This window comes from Maylandia zebra, linkage group LG13, assembly GCF_041146795.1.
Source record: "Maylandia zebra isolate NMK-2024a linkage group LG13, Mzebra_GT3a, whole genome shotgun sequence".
In the NCBI taxonomy this organism is placed as follows: domain Eukaryota; kingdom Metazoa; phylum Chordata; class Actinopteri; order Cichliformes; family Cichlidae; genus Maylandia; species Maylandia zebra.
Window position 1 is genome coordinate 24,015,271 of NC_135179.1, and position 24,740 is coordinate 24,040,010.

General features: G+C 41.9%; 1 protein-coding gene across 5 annotated transcripts; it reads left to right on the forward strand.

Annotated features, from left to right (window-relative positions):
- Positions 1 to 185: 185 nt before the first annotated feature.
- On the forward strand, positions 186 to 24,679 carry vit (vitrin). 5 transcript variants are annotated; one of them, XM_024804637.2, is made up of 23 exons: positions 186 to 411; positions 5,454 to 5,534; positions 5,744 to 5,809; positions 6,205 to 6,361; positions 6,447 to 6,580; positions 6,657 to 6,734; positions 8,410 to 8,586; positions 9,088 to 9,132; positions 9,498 to 9,536; positions 9,628 to 9,678; positions 10,489 to 10,551; positions 11,071 to 11,133; positions 13,133 to 13,207; positions 14,670 to 14,735; positions 15,169 to 15,231; positions 15,722 to 15,775; positions 16,761 to 16,808; positions 17,261 to 17,326; positions 20,927 to 21,074; positions 21,156 to 21,259; positions 22,023 to 22,249; positions 22,341 to 22,854; positions 23,018 to 24,679. In XM_024804637.2, the coding sequence occupies exons 2-23, from the start codon at positions 5,501 to 5,503 to the stop codon at positions 23,194 to 23,196; spliced, it is 2,451 nt and encodes an 816-aa protein (XP_024660405.1). In that variant the 5' UTR covers positions 186 to 411; positions 5,454 to 5,500; the 3' UTR covers positions 23,197 to 24,679. The 5 variants fall into 5 exon arrangements, with proteins under 5 accessions (XP_024660405.1, XP_024660406.1, XP_004559815.2 ...); XM_024804638.2 differs by lacking the exon at positions 15,169 to 15,231; XM_004559758.6 differs by lacking the exons at positions 9,088 to 9,132; positions 9,498 to 9,536; positions 9,628 to 9,678 and having other exon boundaries at positions 187 to 411.
- The last annotated feature ends 61 nt before the right edge of the window (positions 24,680 to 24,740 follow it).

Below are 24,740 nucleotides of genomic sequence, written 5' to 3' on the forward strand. Positions count from 1 at the left end.
TCTTAGGTGGTTCATTTGTCAGCCAGGTAATCGGGATGAATGAGTTTTAGAACATATAGTCAGAATCATAGTTTGTTTTTTCCCTCAGTGGGCTTACTAAGGCAGTGCGTCATTTGATTCAGAGAGAGAGAGAGAAAACACTTGTCTGCGCGCTGTCTCGATGGCCCCGGGTTACTTCTTCTGCTTGGGTGAAGAGCTGCAAGCCTGAAGTGGGACGGGCAAATAGGAGAAACTTCGCCCCCGTCCCGTTCTCCACTTTTAATGAGCGCTGCGCTCAGGCAGGAGAAAAACTCCAGGTGGAAGAGCGCTCGCACACGCGTTAAACTGCTTTTCAATGAAAGAGTAAGGATCCAGGAAACCTGCGCTGGGAATCACCCCTTTAAACCTCGGAGGATTATTATACCTAATCAGGTAAGCACACATCATTACTCAGAGAGGATGGGAATTTTGAACGCAGAGCTAACAAGCAGCTCCACATAGGAATTATTTAAACGACGCGCGTAATTGGCTTCCAACGCGTTTTAGTCCTATTTTTTCTGTCGGGGATTTTAAATCAACATCGCATGTTATTTGATTTGATTCGATTTTTGATTTTCATGTTATTTCATGAGAAAGTTGCATTAACAAGTTGCTTGAATAAACCTAGTGCTGCTTAAATTATTTTTTTAAAGTTCTTTATTTTTTCTTTTTAAATAAAATAAAACACAAGGATCTAAGTTACCCAAGCTTTTATCCTGAAAGGAATCATTCTGCCAGAGCTTTAAATTATTGCAGCTGCAAGAATTTTTCAGCTATTGAATTACTTTCTTGTACGTTATCTTCTTATGTGTTGTGTCTTTCTGTTCTGTTTGGTTTGAAACATACTGATTAAGGGCAGGTGGTCTCTATACAGTATGTCCAGCAGCAGAACATAAACAGGCTCTGGCTTGCACTGAAGCCAGTGCCAAGAATTAAAGTAATTCAGCCTGTGCTGTGCTGGATAAACAAATAGTCAGCAGCAGCAGCACAGCCCAAAAGGCTACAGAAATGACCTTGTAGAGACATGTTGGCTTTCCTTGGTGTCTGATTTTGATCTCTCTCTTATGGTTCCTTAGTTGGCTTGTTACTACAACACTTGGCACATCCAGCATGCTTACAGTACAATTCTGACACCTGTGAAGGGTGGGATTTAACACTGCCTGGCACGGGTGTGCGTGTAAATACTTTCTCGCTCTGGGCATGCAATCACCCAGGAACTTGGTGAAAGCAAGTTCTCAGCTGGTCGTGATATTTAAATAAGCCTCAGTCCCCTTTAGTGTGTACCCTTGTTGCATTTGCACAGGTCACTCCAGCCTAGAAATGTGGCACTGCTGAAATGCAGAAGTACCTTTTACTTGGCAGAAGCTGCATTAGAGGAAAAAAACAACAACTGTGTGCTTTCAGTTCAAAAAAAGCACTCTGAAGACTCAGATGCACCAGTTATAAGTGTTTGTGGTCTGTACCTATGCTTCCAAAACCTATTATGTGCTGGTCTTTGAAGTACCCACAGACAGCCACTGTTTACATTACATCCACTGTATACCTGTGCTGCTCCTGCAAAATGTGATTTTTTTTTCCTGCTTTATGCATTGTGAAAGTTTTCACAGCAGCTGAATTTTTTTTAATTTCACTAGCAACATCAGATTAGCTGGTTTCGTGCAAAACAGCTCGGCACTGTGTAATCTTGGTGAAGACTGTTCGGTGCAGGTAATCCACATTGTAGTGACAGTGTTAGTTGAAATGGACTTTAATGCCTTAAACTATGTGAGCTGTCTGAGCTGCTTTGCTTTCTACAAAGTGACTAAGGCTCATGCACAGAGCCTTTGTAGTGGCTGTGAAAATCACTTTGGTCTTTCTGTAGCTTTTTTCATACTTGTTACCATGTCAATGGTTTGTTTGATTTGTATCCCCACCCAGCTGAAATTAGATGCTGGAGATCCCAATGAACACCGAGAATATAGCTGATGCAACCTCAGAGGCAAAGCTAGGCTATTTAAATTACACATGTTTTATCTAAAGTTTAGGCGAACGCAAACTATAGGGCACTTCAGCAGTATGTAGGACAATGTGTTTGTGATTTGTCTCGATGCTAAATGTCTGAAAGTCCTTAAATAAGCATTCTCCAAAGCTATCTGAGCATGTGATAAGTTATCCCAAATCTTTGTTTATTTTAGCTTCTTTAGTAGAGAGTGTGTTTGCGTGTGTGTGCATGTGCATGTCAGCATGCAAGACTGTGTCTCTGCAAGTCTCTGAGGATTCACTATCTACTGTACAGGAAACTCCCCTAAGTGTTTGTCAAAGGATATCATTTGCCCACCATTTCATTGCCATGAAAAGGAGGCATTTAGACGCTCACACTAAGAACACAAATTCCAAATTATCATCATTTTTGTTTGTCATTCATTTTTTCCACTATGATGTCATCCTTTTTCTCAGTGAAGCATAGACACTAAATTACGTTTTTGCTTTGTTTGATTGTTTTTTTAATTTGTCGCTCTAAATTTGTAAAATTGGGAGATTGCTGCCTTACACCTGATCTGTTTGATCAGCAGTTCACTTCATTTATGAAAGCGCACTTACTCACCTCTCCTCTTACTGCAGATCTGACTCCTGCACTGTAGATGCACATATCTGTCCCAGCTTGTTTCCAGCTTCGTTTTTCTTCACTCGGGAGGAAAAATTGTAGTCCCAACTGTGCATCAGTGATCTGCCTACCTGTCAAAGCACAGCACTGTGGAAAAACCATGTCAGTGCTCATGAATGCACTAAGGAAAGATTTGGTGATCTTAGTTTTTATTCAACAAGCTACACTGTTTTGTGCCGCAACCTTTGTAGAGAGTTAATAGAGAGCTATGGAAGAGAATGGCTTGCGGTATCTTAGTACTCCAAGACTGTTACAAGGATATTTACACAGCATACCTAAGTTTGCCTGACAAGCACATCTTTCTTTAAACATGTGATGGAAATGCAGCATAGGATGGTGCTGAAGCAGTTGATAATTCACTCTTGAGTCTGTAAGAAATATTTTAGCATTCTGGGAAAATGTTTTCTCTTTTTGTAGGACTGAGATTAAAACATTGATATCACTTTACTGCAGCATAGTCAACATCCAACAATAATTTGGACTGAAGCTGGAAGGGAAATGGGTAAGGGCAGGTTGCCTGTATATTCATATAATTTAGTAACAGCAGTTTTCTGCATAATTAGATGATCAAACATATTATATTCTGCTTATTTTGAGTATAAGCTATCTCTTATTCTTGCTGTTTTTGTCTCTGGAAAAAGGGGGGGAAAGCCTTATATTCACACTTTGTCTTTTTTGATATGAAGTTGAAATCGCATGTCATATGACTGAAAGCTTTCTATGCCGATATAATTATCTTACTTTTATGATCAGAGCATATATGGGCATATAAGTCTGTATGTATCCTATTTAATCCTTAAGAGGTGGGCCAGCCTCAACAAAGCTTTGCACAAACATTGTCACACATATAGCAATCTTTAATAATTTATGTTTTAAAAAAACATTTTGTATAAATCCCAATACTTTTGATTTTTGTATTCATCCCCCTGTGAGTGTAAAATTGTGTTCTCTGTTTGTATTTGTTTCACATGGCACATTAAACATACATAACCTAAAGATCACCAAAATTTGTATCTGTGGCAGAATTTTGTTCAAGTTATACTAAAGAAGGAATGAAGAATTTGAAAAACCACCCCAGGGCTGGCAAAAACTGCCTATAGGGTGGGTTTTTGCTGGTAAATATAAGGCTTGAGTCAACAACCAGTTAGCTTAGCATAACCACTAGAAAGAGATGGACTTAGCTAGCTAAACAAAACCCAAATTAAGTCCAGTGATAACAAGAAAATAAGGTTTAAAGACTCTGAAACTTTGCTATCACTTTAGGATAGTTAAAAAACCAGCCTGACTAAGTTCTGTGGTTCTGAGTTAACACACACACATGTTAAGCTATGCTACGTTAACCAGTAGCTAGTTCAGGCTTCATCAATTTTCATGTCTAACCTCTAATAGCAGATAACTTTCCCATGTATCAAACTGATCTTGTAGCAATAATTAAAATGTGGTTATAAAAAAATCTTTAATCAAACAAGCCCATTACCATGAAAAGGAAGAAAGCCAGAGTTTATTTCCCCGGTTCTCTACTCACAGGAATACCACCGAAGCCAAAGTCTTCTTTCTCACAGAAGCCATTTTTCACGTGGAATAGGTAAACACAGGCGTTCCTAATGACATTAAAGAAGGTTCTGTTATATTCAGGTACAGAGGCTCATTATTAAATGTCATGGCTAACACATGTGTTTACACACTATTTCATGTGAAAAATGACACCACTGAAAAAGGGTCTTTTCAGAAATGCTCTGCGAACCTGTGTGCTCAGTGTGGCCACAGTTTGACATGTTGTCAATGATACCTCAGTACGTGACCTGAGGTAGTAGCAATCATCAACCAGAGTCAGGTGTATTTTTAAACACGTTCTCATGTAATAGTAAAGTTCTGCTAATATGCAGCACTTCACTTTAAATAACATAGTTTTGACCCTGCTTTCAGAGGTCAGACATGGTGCCACCCCTGTTAAGAGGTACATTATTCCTTTGTTAAGAGGGAGACTTCAATATGTAGTGCTGTCCCAAAGCTCTTGTACACTGCATGAACTAGAATGTTGTGCATCCTAAAGAATCTCAGTGGTGGTCCATTTTATTTTAGACCTTGTTGTTGTAGTTACCACCAGTGCGATCTTTACTTTACAGCTGACACGCAAAGTGCAGAATATCACCTTGCTTGGCGGTCCTCATCTGATCTTGTTAACGCAGGCTTCAACTTATGTCTTTACTTTGGACAGAATGACAGACACTGAAAGAAATTTTCTTCTTACTGTAAACAGACAGTGTTCCAGACAAAGATCCAGCTTGATGTGGTTGCGGCTGTCAAACAAAGCCATCTGACTGAACATATCCCCCCATTCCTATCGCATTAAATTATGTCCGTGTGCGCTCTCTAATAGAGTCTGCCTCCACGGACTTTTACATGCAGTTTTTTTTGACTGTGCGCAGATGTTTGCTGTAAATCTTGAGACTTTTCCAACTGGAGAAACTAGAAAGAAATACTGACTTTAACTAATGTAAAGTGTCTGAGTTGACTGAGACCGTGCAATGTTCATCTGGCCACCTTGACTTTACAGGCAGTAGATGAGATACTCAGCTGTTTGTGTAGTGCCACTCCATAATCGGCCTGCTGTTTATCAAAAATGTTTGAGAGGGTGTGCCTCAGTAGCATGCATTTTCTCTGCTTTGTTCTTAGCAGACACAGCATTTGTCATTCTCAGGCCTGTTGAGTGAAAGGTCCAAAGTTGCTTTCAGCAGGTAAACGTAAAGTTTCAGTTTGACTTCCTTCTTCTCCTTCTGCCCTTGCAAAGGTTATACAAGAACGTCTGACTAACGTGCTGAAACATCACTGTCCATCATGATCAGAGCATCACTCACTGCCATCTGCCTTGGTGAGCAACCCATTTCTGTGTCTGCAGGCTATACTGTTTTCAAATACATCAAGGTTGACTACTATAATATCTCCATCAGGCTTTCTGCACATTAACACCATCAAACAGCAGTCTCCTCTGTCATTGAGGTCTTGTGTGTACAGTAAACATACTGATGATTATGATCATTTGTCTGCTGTTACATGAAACTCCCTCTGCCTCACCCTCAGCGCTCCTCCTGTCGTACCAATGCTGGGCCAAGCCTAACGAACCAAAGAATAAGAAACCAAAGCAAGGTAGGCATCGTTGCCGAACAAGCCTCAGTGTCCTGCTTCAGTTAGGGGTCACTAAACAAGCAAAAATAAACCCATAATATTAAAGAATATTGTATGACTGCATTGGTTTGCAGGCAAAAAGCTGTGTGTATAGCAGCTGAGGTTAAAATTGGGCTGAAGTTGGCTTAAAAATGTGGGTTTTTACGCCAAACGTTTGTTTCTACAGCTTCTTACTCTATATATGTTAACGGTCTGAATTACATGTTGAAGTATAATCAACAAATACTTTCAAGGGACAATTTTATTCTTGATTAATCAATAAAATGTAAGTAAATGTTATGAAAGAAGCAAAACTGTCTGGAAATGAAATCTAAAAACATTATGATCCTGTCTTCCTTTTCTTCTTTCATTGACAGTGATTCCAGCTGTAGAGTGCGATGTCAGAGCAGGAAAGGTCAATCTCCCAGAGTTCATAGTAAAATGTCCCCCACGCTGTAGGGAAACCAGACAGCAAGTCTATGGGACAGGAGTGTTTGCCTCCATCTCCAGCATCTGCAATGCAGCCATCCACAGGTTAGCATTGGAGTGATGACTCTTAAAAAAAATGAATGGGTGAAATCAAAACTATCATTTAACAGTAAAAAATTGGTTTCCACAGTGGCGTAATCACCAACTCAGGAGGAAAGGTGATAGTGAGGAAGATGGCTGGACAGAATGTCTACAAAGGCAGCAACTCCAACGGCGTGCGCTCTCTGTCTCTGCCTAAATGGAGGGAATCATTCGTTGTCTCGGGTATAAAGTCAACAAGGTTAAATACAGTTCTTTAGAAGTCACTCTCCAGCTAAATGCCAACTTTGTTGTGTTTCAGTGGGCAAGCCTAAGAAGGGAGTCATCTACCCATCTACTCTGGATTACGTCCCTTCAAGACCGACCTATGTGAAAACAAGTGAGAGGAGGTTATTTTTACCCTCATAGCAAGTTTTTATGTGAATTCATGTTTTCAGTGCATGAGCTGAGAGAGTTTCAGATATAGAGTACCAGAAAAAAAGGATTGGTACCATGCATTTTTTTCTGATAATTTTATTAAAGGAAACTTAAATGTTTTTTGGGTAAACTTCAAAGGTTCATACACTATATTACCAAAAGTATTCACTTGTCTGCCTTCACACACATATGAACTTGAGTGACACCCCATTCTTAATTCATAGGGTTTAGTATGATGTCAGTCTACCCTTTGCAGCTATAACAGCTTCAAGCTTTCTGGGAAGGCTTTCCATAAGGTTTAGGAGTGTGTTTACGGGAGTTTTTGAACATTCTTCCAGAAGCTCATCTTTAAGGTTAGACACTGATGGTGAGGAGAAGGTGTGGCTCACAGTCTTCGCTCTAATTCATCCCAAAGGTTTTCAGGACTCTGTGCAGGCCAGTCAAGTTCTACTAAGAGTTCCTGTCACTGGAACTAAGGGGGTCGAGTCCAACTCCTGAAAAACAACCCCACACCAAAATTCCCCCCCACCAAACTTTACACTTGGCCTAACCCAGACTCATCCATTGGATTGCCACATGGAGAAGCGTGACTCGTCACTCCAGAGAGCACAACTCCGCTGACAGTGGCAGGATGCTTTTCACCAACGCTTTGCATTGTACATGGTGATAGAAGACTTGGATGCAGCTGCTTGGCCATGGAAACCAATTATATAAGGCTCTCTACAAACTGTTCTTGAGCTAATCTGAAGGCCACGTGACGTTTGGAGGTCTGTAACAACTGACTCTGCAGAAAGTTGGCGGCCTCTGCGCGCTATACGCCTCAGCATCCATTGACTCCGCTCTGTGATGCTACACGGCCTACTACTGCTTGGCTCAGTTGCTGTAATTTCCAATCACCTCTACTTTGTTATAATTCTACTAACAGCTGACTGTGAAATATTTAGTTCATGAGTGGACTTGTTGCACAGGTGTGATCCTATCACAGGACCATGCTCGAGTCATTGAGCTCCTGAGAGCGACCTGTTCTTTTACAAATGGTTGTAGAACAAGTCTGCATACTTAGGTGCTGGATTTTATATACCTGTAGCCATTGAGGTGATTGAAATGCCTGAGTTCAATGATTTGGATGGGTCAGTTAATACTTCTGGCAATATAGTGTATCACCATGTGCGATAGATGGCTGGTCAGAACAATTTAACATGAGAACTTAAAAGATTCTCAAACAAGCAGTGAAGGTACTAAATTTCTAAAGATAGATATTTTCATCTTTATTGTTATCTAATAGTGGTGCATAGCATAAATTATCTGGTAATTGTGTTTACATTTAAATACTATTTAACTACCAAAATGATATTAAAATAAAGCATGTAGAACTTTTGCTTTCCAACCAAGTCTTGCTCAGTGTTAACCCTGGTATCAAAGCATCTGTTGGCACCAGATCAATGCTTTCTGGGGACAAAAGGTTAGTAGATAGACATCCCGGCGCTTGACTTTGGCATGATGAGCTTTGCTCAGGCTGAGTGCTGCAGGCTGGTGAAGAATGTTAAGAATGCATTACAACACAGAAGTTACTGTAGACCTTCTTCCTCTCTATCCATCTTCATCGTGCACCACTGCCTTTGTCTGTTTTCTTTCAGATCAAAAGGAGACCACGATGCTTCCTCCAACATCAACAGCACCTGAACCCACCACAACAACTCCTGAACCAACCACGACCACTACCACCACACCGACTCCCACCACTGCTTCCACCACTACACCTCCACCCCCTACTACCAAGGCTCGACCCGTTGTACATAAAGTGAGGGAAGCAGGTGAATGAAGCAAACACTTAAATGACTTCTGTACCAAGAGTGAAATCGTTTGTGCGCTGCCAAGTTGACATTAACTAATAACATTAGCAGTAACTACAAATACCAGAACAAGCATTCATTAGTGTGCAGCTGACTAATAAAGTTGGATGATTGCAGATGGTAATTGCAAGCGACAACTGCAATTAAGACAAATTATATCTGCTCTGCGATGAAGTTAATATGATGCTGTTCAGTTACTAACAGCATATATGATCAGCAGACCTTTCATCACTCTCATTAAATGAAAAGATTATCAGACAGTAATCACTGAGTCATCTGCCCCGTTTTGGATAGAAATACAGCGATAGTGAGTAGACAATGCTACAGTATCATAAGGTATGTGTGCAAATTACATGGGCTATGTGCCAGACAACCTTCCAGCTATTTCTCTCCCTTTCATTTTCTGTAACATTATCTCTCTTCACTCCATATCGGCACTCCATTTGTCTTTCTTCCATCCAGGCAGCATTCACCCATACCTTGCCCATGCGGCAGCTTCAAATTCAAGTAAGTAAAAGGAAGCAAAGAGGGACTGACAATATTTGTCTTTGTGGTGTGAGGGTTTCTGGTGGTGTTGCTTAAAGCTGCTTTAAGGTACGCAGGAATAAATATTCACATAAATATTGTCTCTTGAAGCCATCAGTGGTCATGCATTCAAACCAAGTTTGTCACTGTCAGTGGCAAACTTGTGTAGTGAAGTTCAGATCAGCTAACTTGTTTTAAGTAGAAAACTTAAAACAGGAATGTTATGACTGGGGCTACTGGGTTATAGTCCATTCAAAATAATAAACAGTTCACTAATCTTTTTGGTAACTTACATGTAAACATAGATTTATGTCTAAATTTGCCCACATTGTGTCATATTGTGTTAGGACAGTCACAGAGTGGTCAAAGAAAGAGTCCCAGCCAAGGTATGTGAACACTCTCACTCAGTGTGCAGCTCATGGAAAGTCTTTCAAGCAAGCAATTCAAATGTAACTAAACCATGGCATTTCTTCAAAGTATTCAGAGGAGGTTCCTATTCACATAGAGTTCCACAACGTGCCAGTGCAGGTAAACAGATTTTTAATTTTGATGTCTTCTATCTTATTCTACCTACATCCACATTTCCTCTGTCTTCCTTTACTTTGTTTTTTCCTGTTTCCTGTTTCCACATATGTTTTCAATAATTTTCTAACAACATCCAGACCGGATTCTGCTGTCCTGTTCAAGTAATGAACTATTTGAACTGCTACTATATTCAAAGTATATTGTGTTGGAAACTATTTAGTAGATTTAAAGGACTCTTGTTTAATATGTTTACTCGCTTCATATTAATTTCACCTTGTGTTTATTGGCAAAATCCACTGGCTATCCTGACTGAGCCCCCAAATATTTTACAAGCTGTAAACTGATGGCTCAGAGGAGCCTGCCGAATAAGATGGCACAAGACTGATGCAGGTCAGCAAATGTTTTGTGGAAATTAGTGCTGTCAGCGTTAATCTCGTTAAAATGACATAACTGCATTAACGCGGCAAATCTCCGTTAGCGATTTGCCACGTTAATGCGGTTATGGCATTAACGTCATTTTAACAGCACTAGTGGAAATAAAATTATTTGCAAAGATGGACTACACAGAAAAGGGAAAAGGGGGACCCTGAACCAACCACAGAGTGGGGCATAAGATTCAGGCCTCTTTTCTAAACTAACATTAGTAAGATAAACTAATAAAACCAAACCAAAACCAGGTAACTCCGAAGATGATAGATGCCCTGAGGGGATGCGTTACAAACCTATCATATCATGAATAACATACAAATGTGGTGTCATTTTATTATATTCATGCTTTCTTGTTATATGTTTCTTTCTTCATTGTGGTCTCAGGTATACACAAACAAGAGCCAGGGTCGCCTGTCCGGAGGCAGCCATCCTCACCAGTTGGTGCAGGTCAGCCTTGTCATTAGCACCCACATAGACACATGTACAGAGCTACAAACAGGTAGGCTTGATGGAGCTGGTGGGGCTGGGGTCAAGAGAAACAGGGGTTACTGATGTCTTTGTTGGAAAAAGAATCCAGGAGAAGTATGAATGGTGTAAGTTTGACCCTGGTGTTGACACTCATAAGCTCCTGTGATCTTCACCCCAGGGTCACCACTAATCCGCTCTATCAAGCATCTCAGCTAACATTCCTTTCACCATAACTGCTGTTCTCTGCCCTCAGGCACATCCTCTTACTCATATTTTCATTTTCCAACATGAAAAGAGGCAAACGAGGAATAGTTACACCCAGCATATATCTTATTGTTTTCGATATCATGCTGTGGGCAAGCTTCAGCTTCACTCAAAGCAAAGCAGCTGGGCTGTATTTGTAGATGAAGCCCCAGAACTGAAGCACTCTTCTTTCCCCTTTTCCCCCTTCCTTTTCCTCTCTCTCTCGTTCTGCCTGTTTCTCATTGCTACAAATAGGTTTTAACAGGGTTCAGCCTGCCCAGCCTGAGCGAACTCCAACCATGAGCCAGTCCAACCCTGGTAAGTATCTCCAGATCCAGAGTGGTAGTCCACAAAGTGCTCATGCACTGACGTAGTACATATACAGGTCAGATCAAACAGGGGAAGAACTATGGAAGTAAAACCCTGTTTGAAATGTTTTATAAAGCAGCACTAATGTTTACCGTCTGTGGGACGCTATGGTTCAATGCATGAGCCTGCTTTCTTTAAAAGAGGTGTGGAAATCAAAGATGCTCAACTTTCACCGTACCCAGCAGTAAAGAATGAAGTTTATATACCTTAAAGGTGAGAGATGATATAATATCACTGCCATGCCATATTTATGCCATATTTTCACAAAGTCCAGAATAACTTTCAGTTTGAACTAAGACCAGGATGAGAAATGTGCTCTGTCAGTACAGTAATAACAATGTATGACAGATCCCATCTGGTCTGGGGTCTTCCCCTCCCTTGTAAATACTTTGAGAAAGGGAGGGAGAGATGAAAGCAGTAGCACCAAGTGGCCTTGTGCTGCTCCCAGAGAGACGTCTGATCCAGTCCACAGTACTGCAGGACCTGGGTCCGCTGAGTAGCTTGTCAAGAATAGAAAGCTCTTTGCCATTCAAACCAGGCGAGGTTTGGCTCACTGAGCAATGTGCTTCTGTTTTTCTTCCGAGGAATGCAAAACCATGGATCCCTAAAATTATACACATTTTCCTAAAGTCCAGTTTAAATGATGTCTGATCATAAGGTTTGATGATCTGAGGTCAAACCTAAACCCACTGAGATGTTGATCAATGCAGAAAAGAGGTGTTAAGTTGGGCATTTGGTGAGAATAATGCAATTTTTAAATTTATTGAATCCCTGAGGGGAAATTCTTTGAGCTGGAAGAGGTCAGAGGTGAGGATCGGCCTCACAGCAGACCCCCTGGAGACGGCAGGGATTCACTGTCTTTCTCAAGGACACACTTGAAAGGTAGATGCTTGCTGACTTTGACATTTCGGACTATGATTTATGAGCTGAAGGATTTTCTCCGCAGTCGCTTTGCCACCCCGCTGCTTCAAACAGATGTTTGAATTTATCGGTCACACAAGTGAAAAAGTTTTGATCCAGCTGAGCCTTGTATGTGTCGGCTTTCACACCCACAAAGATCCATTCTGTCCAATGGGCCTCTTCCAACAAGTCTCATGCAGACATGTTAGTAATGCTTCAGGCATACCATACAATACCCAAAGTGAGACTGAGTGACCCCCGGGCCCGTGGTGACCGTCTGCCCGTGGTGATCGCTGAGGTGGCTATGATCTAGAGAGTTAAACTCAATCCTTATAAAGCACCTGCTTCATTAGAAAAAAATAACACTGCTGTCTGCTGTATAGCGCTGGGCCTTTGACCAGCACCAGATTAGCCTAATCTCTGCGTCCTACTATCTACACTGACCCTAGTTTGACACCAACTTTAGAATAATACTCCCACGCTTCACTGGACGGCATGCTGGGCTCTCCCAGCCCGTCCTGGTCAACAAAGGCCCTGCTTACTGGCTGCCACTGGATGGGAACCTCAAAGCCCAGTCTGTGTGTTTGTGTAAGCTGCCCATCCACCACAGAGAGGGGTTAGCTGAAGTGTGTTGTCATGGCTCAGTCAGTATAAACAGATGAAATGCACTGTTATGGTTTTGCTCCTCTGTAAGGGATTCTGGCAATGAAGCCTATTTCAATTAACCTTATGAGGCTAGTTAACCTGATCAGTGTTGTTAGCTGCTCTCTAAGTAGAAACCTTGTGTGAATGCAGAAGATCCAAACATTTTTTTATCTTCCTTTTTCTCTTTTCCCTTAAGGAAGAAAGAAAAATTGCTAAACTTTCCTAAAGCAGGCTTTGGTCACTCAGTCTGTGTCTGAGTGGCTCCTTCATGTTTACTGTCTGACTCAAGGCTAAACATCTTGTCCAACCTCCACAAATAAAGTGGTTTGTGGAGTCACAAGTATGCGCCTCCCCGATGCTTGTCCTGAATGCAGCTTTCTAATCTTCTCACCCCTCCGTACAGCTTTACCCAGAAGGGATTGGCCACTCCCCTCTTTTCCTCATCCCGATTGGTTCCCTGGAGCTCGCCGACCAGCAGGTACCAAGCACAAAGGCAAACAGATAGATCAGGCTACATGTGGAAATCATAAATATTTTCTAAACTGACTAAACACTGGTTAGTGTTCAAAGTAATCAAGCAACTCCATCCTTTAAAGATCTCTTTAAAAAAATGTTAATAAAACCTGAAAAATCTATGAAGCACATGAATCCACTGGCTGCTATGAAAACCTTTACGTATAATGAATTTTTAAAATGATCACATTAGGTTAAAACGATTTTAGAGGTGATGATTTATAGAAAAACTGCAAAAACATGAAAGCTGTTATATTTCTGGTGGTTCACTTTGCCAAATCATACTGTTAGAATAATGAAAATCAAATCATCCGTAGTTTTATTACAAGTAATGTCACTAATTATTTGATGTAGATAGGCTCACACCTATAAATTTACCTTTTTGACTTCTTAAACATGAGTTACATTTTATGCATAAAGATATGTTTAGCCATCCATTGTTTTTCAAGTAGGCAAGTTTTTCCTTTCCTTAAAAACTAATACAGTTTTAACCTTAAAGAGTACACTGAATACAGGGAACAGCATGTTTACTTGTATGTTGCATGGACCTACAAACAATTCTATTCAGACTTAAAAACCAATTAAATGTGTTGGAGAGTAACATACTTTACTTAATTCCAAGACACTTTTACTTTGAGTATATTCATTTTATGACACTTTTACTATGACAAAGGGAAATGTACTTTTTACTCTGCTTCATTTATCTGACAGATCTACTCACTGGTTGTTTTATAGCAGATCAGGACTTTAAAATATGTTGTGATAATAATAATGGTAATAATATGGACATTTACTGCATAGAGGAAATTTTTCCAGTGCCATAAATGTCACCTGACCGTATACGGGATGGTCCACCTGCAATATTTCATCATGAGTAAAAACAGTGTATGATATAAAGATAAAACCTGATAGAGCCCAGAGATCAGAGTTTTCCAGAAACATTGACATTAAGCAAGAGTAAAATGGCTTTATGCAATAATGTCATGACCAATAACTCAGTGCAGATGCCCTATTAACACACCTTTATTGATTTATTGAGACAAATTTTACATGCAGAAGCCATTTGTATCATTACCAGGAGCACCTGTTGGTGCAGGAACAGGTTGCTGTTACTCATCATGGTGCAGACTGTCATCCAGCAGTGTTCTGTGCTCTTTTAAATGCAGTCGAAGCTTATGTAAAGCTGTTACATCACCTGATGCTTCTCTTACTTATACAATGTAGTTGCATTCAATGAAACTTGCACATCAGAGTTTCAGTTGAATGACCTCGATCAACTAACTGTCAGATCTGGGGTGCCCACATGGGGTAGAATTAAGGCTGCAAATGTTCACTCTAATTAGCTAATGAGAAGATAATTATTCTGAGCAGCTTGTATGTAGCTCTTTTTTCTGCTCATGCCTCCACCTTCTCTGCTGTACATTCAGATGTAAGTTATGCAGCTCCAGACTCAGGATACGCTTGGAGTGAGACCGGCACACCTGAGGTTACAGGTAAGTCGGCTTTCTTTCTGTCTTTATTGGCCTCTTTACTGCAGGCTACTACACATTGTATGCATTTGTGTTGCATGTGCTAACGCAGCATGCTCATGTGACTGATACAGTTTGGTATCTGCTGACCATGTATGTGTTGAAATTGACTCCATGTGTAAGTACATGCAATGTGTCTCTCGGGACATTATGTTTACATGCCATCTGCCTGCCATATGGGAGACTCTTTGAAGTGCAAAAGAGAAGAGAGCAGGGCAGGTTTATTGTGCATGTGAGAGCGAAATAATGTGAGGTGATAATTCTGCATAAAGCCATTGTTTTCACTGGTCTGGGATCGGTTGGGGAGAACATACCAACCAATCACAACCATGAAAATGTGTGCTTCTCCCTCTGAAGTTCTGTCCATACTAACGGGTCTCAAAACATCCTCCTCTAGCTCGGGATTACAGGCCTGATATCTCAGAATATGAGCGCTGGTATTATAACCTTGGACAATACCGTAAGTGTTTTCCTTTTATTTCATTTTTGGGAACTAACAAGCCTTCCGGTTTGATGTTGTTAAATGAGTGGGTTGGGATCATGTAAAAGCTGTTTTTACATGTACGGAAGTAGCTTTGTATGCAGAGCGCAGCATATTTCACAAAAATGTTGAACTTTTCATTGAAATGCTTTGAAGAACGAACACATTTTATTTGTTTTCTTTCACACTAAAAATACACTTACAATACGGCCCAGTGACAAAACACAAAAGGGCGTGCAAAAAGATTACTGCCCTGGTTCCGTCTGTTTGAAGACACAGCCGAGCATCCGAATCCAGAGGGATATGGTTTGGGAAACCGAGTGGCTTAGCCATTTTCAGGGTGTACCACAAAAATAGCACCACACATCCAACCAAATGAAACATGGCGCCAGTAAGGACAGGCTGTAATGCTATGGTGTGGTTTTGTCTTGTGTGTCATGGTTCACCATCACTGACAATTTACTTTCAGTGCAGCGACCTGCTGACTCGGATCGTAAAATAATGGATACGGCCAACACTAAAGGTGAGGAGGGGTTAGTATGACTGCAGCTGTTTGCATCCAGAAAGACATGTATCCATCCATCTATCTTTAAAAAAAACCACTTTAAAATAGGGCTGTGCGATATGACCAAAATCTCATATCCCGATATAAGAATTCTATCGTCTGATAACGATATAAATCACAAAAATGTAACATTTTCTGTAAATTCTGTGAATCTCGGGCAGCTCGACTTGCGTGAAGTGTTTCCAGCTGCGCGTCATGTAGCTGGAGTCGAGTGTTTTAACAGATGCATGAAACGATACATTTTTAGACATAAGTTGTAAAGGCGGCCGTTTTCTTTGTGAGTATTTATTACACAGGGTGCTGCGGGGAAAAGCCTGTTCTAACGTTTGAGTCTAAGGTTTATTTTTTAGCACCTGACGGCTCTTTTTTACTTCTCATCCGTAAATAGTCTGCTCTTTCACGTAATTCAGTTTATTTTGAAAAGTCTCAACAGGATCTTGAGCTTTATTGTGAAAGGTTTACGTGGTACATAAACAAGCGGACACGCGACTGTGTTACCGTCTTTGTTGCTAACCACAAACAGGCGCTTGTCCGTCTGTAGTGTGGTTATATTAAATATAAGAGAAAGAGAGAACTTTAAGAAATTAATATAGCTACTACAGTGACCATCAAATGAAAAAATATTGCCGTAAACAGTTTATTTTGCGACACCACGAAACAAACGATAGCGTAAAATGAAACGATAGACGTTTTTATATCGTCATCCGATATATATCGTTATATCGAACAGCCCTACTTTAAAAAACAGAAAGTGACACAAAGTGCTGTATATTGAAACTAAATAATAAAAATACATAAGATATGTCATTAGCTCAAGTTAAAAGATGTTTCTGACTTCTGCTGTTTTCTATATGGGATTTGTGTTGAGTGTTGTGAAATTGTTACCTGCTGCTCTGCGATAAAAGCGCGCTAACGCTGAGCTTGTGTGATGTCATCTGTGCAGTGGAGTCGGTGGACGCCTGGAATCCAGAAGCGCCACCTTATGAATTAGGTAAAACAGTCGCTTTGCCAGTAAATCCCGAGTTCTCACTGTAAATACAAACCACTGTGACGCCATCCACGGAAGAGCATCTGGATTTCTGCTCAGCCTGTAATTGAAGGAGTCGAATGGTGTGGTTGTTTGAGGGTAAAATCGGTTGCTGTTTGGCTCAATATTTGCCACAACAAATACTGGCCAACATTTGGCGACTCCAGAAAATGGGCAGCTGGAAATTTTTACCAAACAAACTACCGGGTTTATTCTACAAAAGCAGACATGTGCTCTCACTCCATTACAAAGCATGAATGCATTGCCTTGGATCTTATAAATATTATTGGACTAAAAAGGACGGGTTTAGTTATGCACTCAATTATTTTTTTGTCACATTTCTTCTTTCCTGGAATAAAAGAATATAGAACATTTGTTTATTAGCTAAAATGTTCCCTTTGTTTCTTGATTTCCAGGCTTCAGTGTGAGGGAGCAAGAACCTCTCCGCAAAGCTCCTGAGCCTGTGTCACAGGGAAACCCAGGTATGGTCCCCATACTGTCTTATTAATGCTAGAAAATTTACTAATGCTTTACAGAACGCCTAATCTTTCATACTTGGTATGCAAGAAATCTGTTTGCAAGCAAGCATGGCTTCAGGGTACATTTTAATCCATCTACGTGCAAGTACAGCAAGACGGTTGAAAACATGTGAAGTGCGACGCCCCAGTTGTATGCATACTACATGCAAAAGTAGCAAGTGGGCAAGCACAGACAGCGAGCCAAGCTGGAAAGAACAAGCCAGCATTTGGGTTGCCAGGTTGTGATATTTCCTCCTAGATGGCGCTTTATCTCCTTTAGCATGAAACCTTTGTCAAACGAGAAAAAAGCTGCACAACAAACGCTTCAATTAGCGAGTTCTCCATGTTAAGCAAATATTTAATAATCTAAAATTGTGACCTCAAACTTATAAAAGGCATAAAAGGATATTAAAAGACCATTTCCACTGCTTGTCAGGCCTAATGTTATGTTTAAAACTGGGCATTAGTACATTATTCATTAACATTAGTGTAGCGCTTTTTGTGTGACTTGTAGTGCCTTTTTGAAGGGTGACTTAGTGGGAAATAAACATACTGTAAGACTGTCTTTCTGGGGTATGGTGCTTGCAGAGAAATATAGATTTAAAGCATGCCTAGCACTTCATCTTATGGCTTAAAAACCTTCATAAACCTAATAGCGCGGTGCTTTTTACAATTCTCTGTAAAGAGAAAATACTGTATTAGAGTTGGTGCATTTTAATCTTCCTAATAGGAGAGATTTGATCGTAGGAACATTGTTTGGGTTCCTAAGAGACTAAGGTGCTGAGATGATTTTTACATGCAACCAAAAAGTGGAGGTGAAAGGCAAAGCAACAACACGGATGTGGACTTGTGTGAAAAGTAAGCTTGTTTATCTTTGTAAAGAGTGACGGCAGATCCCAAATCTGCTTCTTATCAGGAATAAAAGCAACTCATGTTAATCTTTATTTTCTAACAGTGCTCGCTTCTAATATTGCAGTTTTGTTGGAAGAGCTTCAACAAAACTGTAGCGAGAAGTGTTTGTGTTTTTCACTGTATGCACTCTGTGTGTTTGTATTATTGAGGGATAACACACATGTTAAAGAGACATCTTTCCTCATAAAACCCCATAAAACCCTAACCCCAACTTAAATACATGTAAATGCATCAATTTTATACATTTGTGAAGTCTCCTATCCATAAAATCCAGAGCTTGTTTAATTTGGCCTTACAGTTGTGGTGCTAAATTTGGGTGTCCTTTGGGGCAGATAGTTGAAAATACAGCCCACACTTTCAGTTGCATTTTCTGTATAAACTAAGTGGCCACTTTGTTAGGTACACGTGTCCAAGTGCATATTAATGCAAAGATCTAAGCAGCCAGTCACAGCACAGAACTGCTGAGCTGAGCGCTGATAATCTATTTTCAACATTGCATAAAGTCTCTTGATCCACTGTCCATCCATCCATTTTCAACCGCTTATCCGAGGCCGGGTCGCGGGGGCAGCAGCCTAAGCAAAGAGGCCCAGACCTCCCTCTCCCCAGCCACCTCCTCCAGCTTATCCGGGGGAATATCAAGGCGTTCCCAGGCCAGCCGAGAGATATAATCTCTCCAGCGTGTCCTGGGTCTGCCCCGGGGCCTCCTCCCGGTGGGACATGCCTGGAACACCTCGCCCAGGAGGCGCCCAGGGGGCATCCTTGTCAGATGCCCGAACCACCTCAGCTGACTCCTTTCGATGTGGAGCAGCAGCGGCTCTACTCTGAGCCCCTCCCGGATGGCCGAACTTCTCACCCTATCTCTAAGGGAGAGACCAGCCACCCTTCGGAGGAAGCTCATTTCCGCCGCTTGTATCCGCGATCTCGTTCTTTCGGTCACTACCCACAGCTCGTGGCCATAGGTGAGGGTAGGGACGTAGATCGACCGGTAAATTGAGAGCTTCGCTTTTACACTCAGCTCCCTCTTCACCACGACGGACCGGTGCAGCGTCCGCATTACAGCAGCTGCAGCCCCAATCCGTCTGTCAATCTCCGGCTCCCTTCTCCCATCATTCGCGAACAAGACCCCGAGATACTTGAACTCCTCCACTTGGGGCAGGAACTCATCCCCGACCCGGAGAGGGCACTCCACCCTTTTCCGGCTGAGAACCATGGCCTCAGATTTGGAGGTGCTGATCCTCATTCCCGCTGCTTCACACTCGGCTGCGAACCATTCCAGTGCGAGCTGGAGGCCCTCACCTGATGAAGCCAACAGAACCACATCATCCGCAAAAATCAGAGATGAGATTCTGAGGCCACCAAAGCGAAAGCCCTCCGCCACTTGGCTGCGCCTAGAAATCCTGTCCATAAAAATTATGAACAGAACCGGAGACAAAGGGCAGCCCTGGCGGAGCCCATCACCCACCGGGAACGAGTCCGACTTATTGCCGGCAATGCGAACCAAGCTCCTGCAACGGTTGTATAGGGATCGAATGGCCCGTAGCAATGGGCCAGACACCCCGTACTCCCGCAACTCCCGTACTCTTGATCCACTGCTTCGATAGAAACACCTGCTTAGCTGCTCATTACTATAAAGATTAAATCAGCCAATCACACAGCAGCAATTCAGTGCATCTAGGCATGAAGATAAGGGCAAGACCACCTGCTAAACTGATCAGACCGAACATCAGAATGGGAGAGAGTGATTTTAAACATTGCATGGATTTTGGCATCAGATGGGCTGGTCTGAGTGTTTCAGATGATCTACTGAGATTTTCCTACACAATCTTCTCTGAGGTTTACAGAGAATGGTACAAAAGAGAGAAAATATCGAGTGAGCAGTGGTTCTCTGGGGGAAAATGTCTTGTTTATGTCAGAGGTCAGAAGAGAATGGCGAGACTGCTTTGAACTGACAAGAAGGCAGCCTAAATGCACAAAGACTCAAACCTTGAAGCAGATGGGCTACAACAGCAGAAGACCACACCAGGTGCCACTCCTGTAGGCTCAGAGCAAGAAAACGGAGGCTATAATTTGCACAAGCTCACCAAAATTGGATAATAGAAGATGGGAAAACTGCTGATTTCTTCCTGACATTTAGATAGCAGAGCTGTATTTGGTATACAGGATATGAAAGCATGGATCCATCCCGCTACATGTCAGAAGATCAGGCTGCTGGTGGTGTAATAGTGGTGGTGGTGGTGAGGGGCACTTAGTACCAACTAGCAATCACTTAAACACAACAGTCTACCTGAGTGTTGTTGCTTACCATGTCTGTCCTTTTATGACCACAGTGTACTCATCCTCTAACACACAACATAACACACAGTGTCACAAAGCTCTAACATGAACATGACAGTGAGTTCACTGTACTCAAATGGCCTCCACAGTCACCATATGTCAATCCAATAAAGCAGCTTTGAGATGTGTTGGTGCAGGAGATTCACATCATGGATGTGCAGCAACTGTGTGATGCTGCCGTGTCAATAAGGACCGAAATGTCTGGAATATTTCTAGCTCCTTCTTGAATCTGTATCATGAAGAATTAAGGCCGTTCTGAGTGTATAGTTGTAGCTACCTCATGATATTTGGATCTAATAACATGAATTTGTGTAACAGATTGTAAGGTGGATCTGGCCTTTCTGATGGATGGGAGCTGGAGCATTGGAAAGCGGCGTTTTAAGATCCAGAAAGACTTCCTAACTGAGGTGGCTCAGACCATCAATGCGGGTGTGGCAGGCCCCATGATGGGCATCATCCAATACGGGTAACCTCTTTGTTCTTTTTGTGTTATCTTGTACTTTGGATGACAAAAAATAGTGAAACTGCTGGTTGTCTTGTCTCGAAGAGATGACCCTGTGACAGAGATCAGTCTGAAGACTCACTCCAGCTCCAGAGAGCTGAAAGCAGCCATAGATAAGATTGTGCAGAAAGGAGGCCTCTCCAATGTGGGTAAGCGACCCTCTGCGTCAGCTGCCAGCCTACACAGCACATGCCTACAAACACAAGTGTGAAAGGGAAAGGGGTGCAATTATCGCATGGTTTACTAGCCAGGCACATTTTCACATGCAAGTATAGAATTAAATCTAAATTTGCTGCGAGACAGTGTTAGCAAAATTACAGTCCTGATCCTGTAGGCCGTGTTTTTCCTCTGCTCTGACCAAAATGGGCTCGGTTTTAGCAGCCCAGTTAAGGGGCAGCTTTCAGAGAGCATTTGCGGTTTTTCTGCTTTGGTTGGTGCGTCAGCATGCATCCACTGCCACATGTGCCTTTATGACTTGCTAAATTTTGCATCCCGATCCAAATAGTGTTGTTTGCATTTGCCCAGAAGTGCTCTCTAATCATATAACAGTGTGAGTGGCTGTAAAACTTTCTAGTCTTCAGCAGAGCCATTGTTAAGACCACCGACGAGACTGTAATAGACTAAATGATAGGTATCCACATTTTTGTGATTATGCACAGTTTGAGCTATGCATCCCATAGAGAAGCAAAATATATGTACTTTACTATGTAAAGTTTTTATATGGCATTCAGTATTTTCTGTATAAAAGTCAATTTTGTGTCATTTTATATTCTAGCCTATTATTCACATAAAGGATGAGTTTAAGCTTTGTGATGAAATGACTGTTTTTATACTCCTCAGCTTTCTGTCCCAGACTTGCATATACAATAAAACCATTAAGAATCTCCCCGTTGCCCCCTGGTGTCTTGACAGGAAAAGCCCTCCACTACATCAACAAGCACTACTTCAGTGATGCCAATGGAAACCGAGGAGGAGCTCCAAACGTGGCTGTGATACTAGTGGACGGTTGGCCCACAGACAAGGTGGAAGAGGCGTCTCGACTCGCACGCGAGTCCGGCATCAACATCTTCTTCGTCACCATCGAGGGTCCCGACGACAATGAGAAGCAGAACCTTGTCGAGGCCAACTTTGTTGACAAGGTAGGTGACACACGCCGTCTCAGAAGTGTGCCTGTGCTTCGTGATAGAAATCAAAGCAGTTTAAAGCACGGTGTGTTGTTTTGTCCCGCAGGCCGTGTGCCGGACGAACGGTTTCTTCTCGCTTCCTGTGAACAGCTGGTTTGCCCTGAGGAAAGCCGTGCAACCCCTGGTGAAGAGAGTGTGCGACACAGACCGCCTGGTGTGCAGCAAAACCTGCCTCAACGCCAACGACATCGCCTTTGTCATAGACGGCTCCAGCAGCGTGGGGACGGGCAACTTCCGCACGGTGCTGCAGTTTGTGGCCAACATCACGCGGGAGTTCGAGATCTCAGACACGGACACGCGGGTCGGCGCTGTGCAGTACACCTACGAGCAGAGGCTGGAGTTTGCCTTCGGCCAGTACAACAACAAAGCCGAGCTGCTGAACGCCATCAAGCGCATCAACTACTGGAGCGGCGGGACCAGCACCGGTGCTGCCATCACCTACGCGGCAGAGCAGCTTTTCAGCAAATCCAAACCCAACAAACGCAAGATCATGATTGTCATCACGGATGGACGCTCTTATGATGATGTCAGGGCCCCGGCACTGGCGGTCCATCGCCAAGGTCAGACATCATCTGTAACAGAATCTGAAAAATAAGGCTGAAGTTAAGGATCAGTGATGCAAACAGTTGTTTTCTCTGTTGTGTGTCAGTCGACAGTTTGGTGTCAATTACTGTCTGATGTGAAAAACAGTGTGTGTGTAATCTGCTCTCCCTTCTCATCTAGGTGTGATTGCTTACTCCATCGGCATCGCCTGGGCAGCCCAGGATGAGCTGGAGTACATCGCCACAGACCCCGACAAGGAGCACTCCTTCTTCGTGGATGAGTTTGACAACCTCTACAAATTTGTACCCAAGATCATCCACAACATCTGCCAGGAGTTCAACTCTCAGCCCAGAAACTGAGGACGTACGTGCCGAGAGGCCTGTCCGGATCCGAGGCTTTAGTAACAGAGCACTGCTGGTAAATTTACTCTGTCGCCCAGATGGCAGTGCTAGATTGGCTGCAGTGCCCCATATTTGAAGAGGGAGGGGTTTGAATGTAGGTGGGGGCAAAAATACATGAAAAATAATTTTTATCCCAAATACTCAGATGGTGCTAATGTTAAAGGATTGGCACGCAGTGTGACAAACTGACATCACAGCTGTGGTGTGGTGCCAGTTGTTTTCTGTCTGGAGACAAGTTTTTAACAGTTGGAATAGCACCAGTAAGTCACCCATTATAAAGGCTTTATAAATTGCTACTTGTCTTATTAATGCTAGAAAATTTACTAATGCTTTACAGAACGCCTAATCTTTCATACTTGGTATGCAAGAAATCTGTTTGCAAGCAAGCATGGCTTCAGGGTACATTTTAATCCATCTACGTGCAAGTACAGCAAGACGGTTGAAAACATGTGAAGTGCGACGCCCCAGTTGTATGCATACTACATGCAAAAGTAGCAAGTGGGCAAGCACAGACAGCGAGCCAAGCTGGAAAGAACAAGCCAGCATTTGGGTTGCCAGGTTGTGATATTTCCTCCTAGATGGCGCTTTATCTCCTTTAGCATGAAACCTTTGTCAAACGAGAAAAAAGCTGCACAACAAACGCTTCAATTAGCGAGTTCTCCATGTTAAGTAAATATTTAATAATCTAAAATTGTGACCTCAAACTTATAAAAGGCATAAAAGGATATTAAAAGACCATTTCCACTGCTTGTCAGGCCTAATGTTATGTTTAAAACTGGGCATTAGTACATTATTCATTAACATTAGTGTAGCGCTTTTTGTGTGACTTGTAGTGCCTTTTTGAAGGGTGACTTAGTGGGAAATAAACATACTGTAAGACTGTCTTTCTGGGGTATGGTGCTTGCAGAGAAATATAGATTTAAAGCATGCCTAGCACTTCATCTTATGGCTTAAAAACCTTCATAAACCTAATAGCGCGGTGCTTTTTACAATTCTCTGTAAAGAGAAAATACTGTATTAGAGTTGGTGCATTTTAATCTTCCTAATAGGAGAGATTTGATCGTAGGAACATTGTTTGGGTTCCTAAGAGACTAAGGTGCTGAGATGATTTTTACATGCAACCAAAAAGTGGAGGTGAAAGGCAAAGCAACAACACGGATGTGGACTTGTGTGAAAAGTAAGCTTGTTTATCTTTGTAAAGAGTGACGGCAGATCCCAAATCTGCTTCTTATCAGGAATAAAAGCAACTCATGTTAATCTTTATTTTCTAACAGTGCTCGCTTCTAATATTGCAGTTTTGTTGGAAGAGTATTTATGATTTTATCATTCTTATGCCCTGTTTGTACATATGCATATTCAAGAAGCCTATCACTAATAATGTTCAGATAATTAATCGGTATTTTTTGGGCAATTTTTAATAAAATAAAGAAAATGAAGAGAACCTAAAGTGCCTTTTTATTGCAGTGTGTTAAAACTTCACTTTTCAGTTTTTATTCATTGAA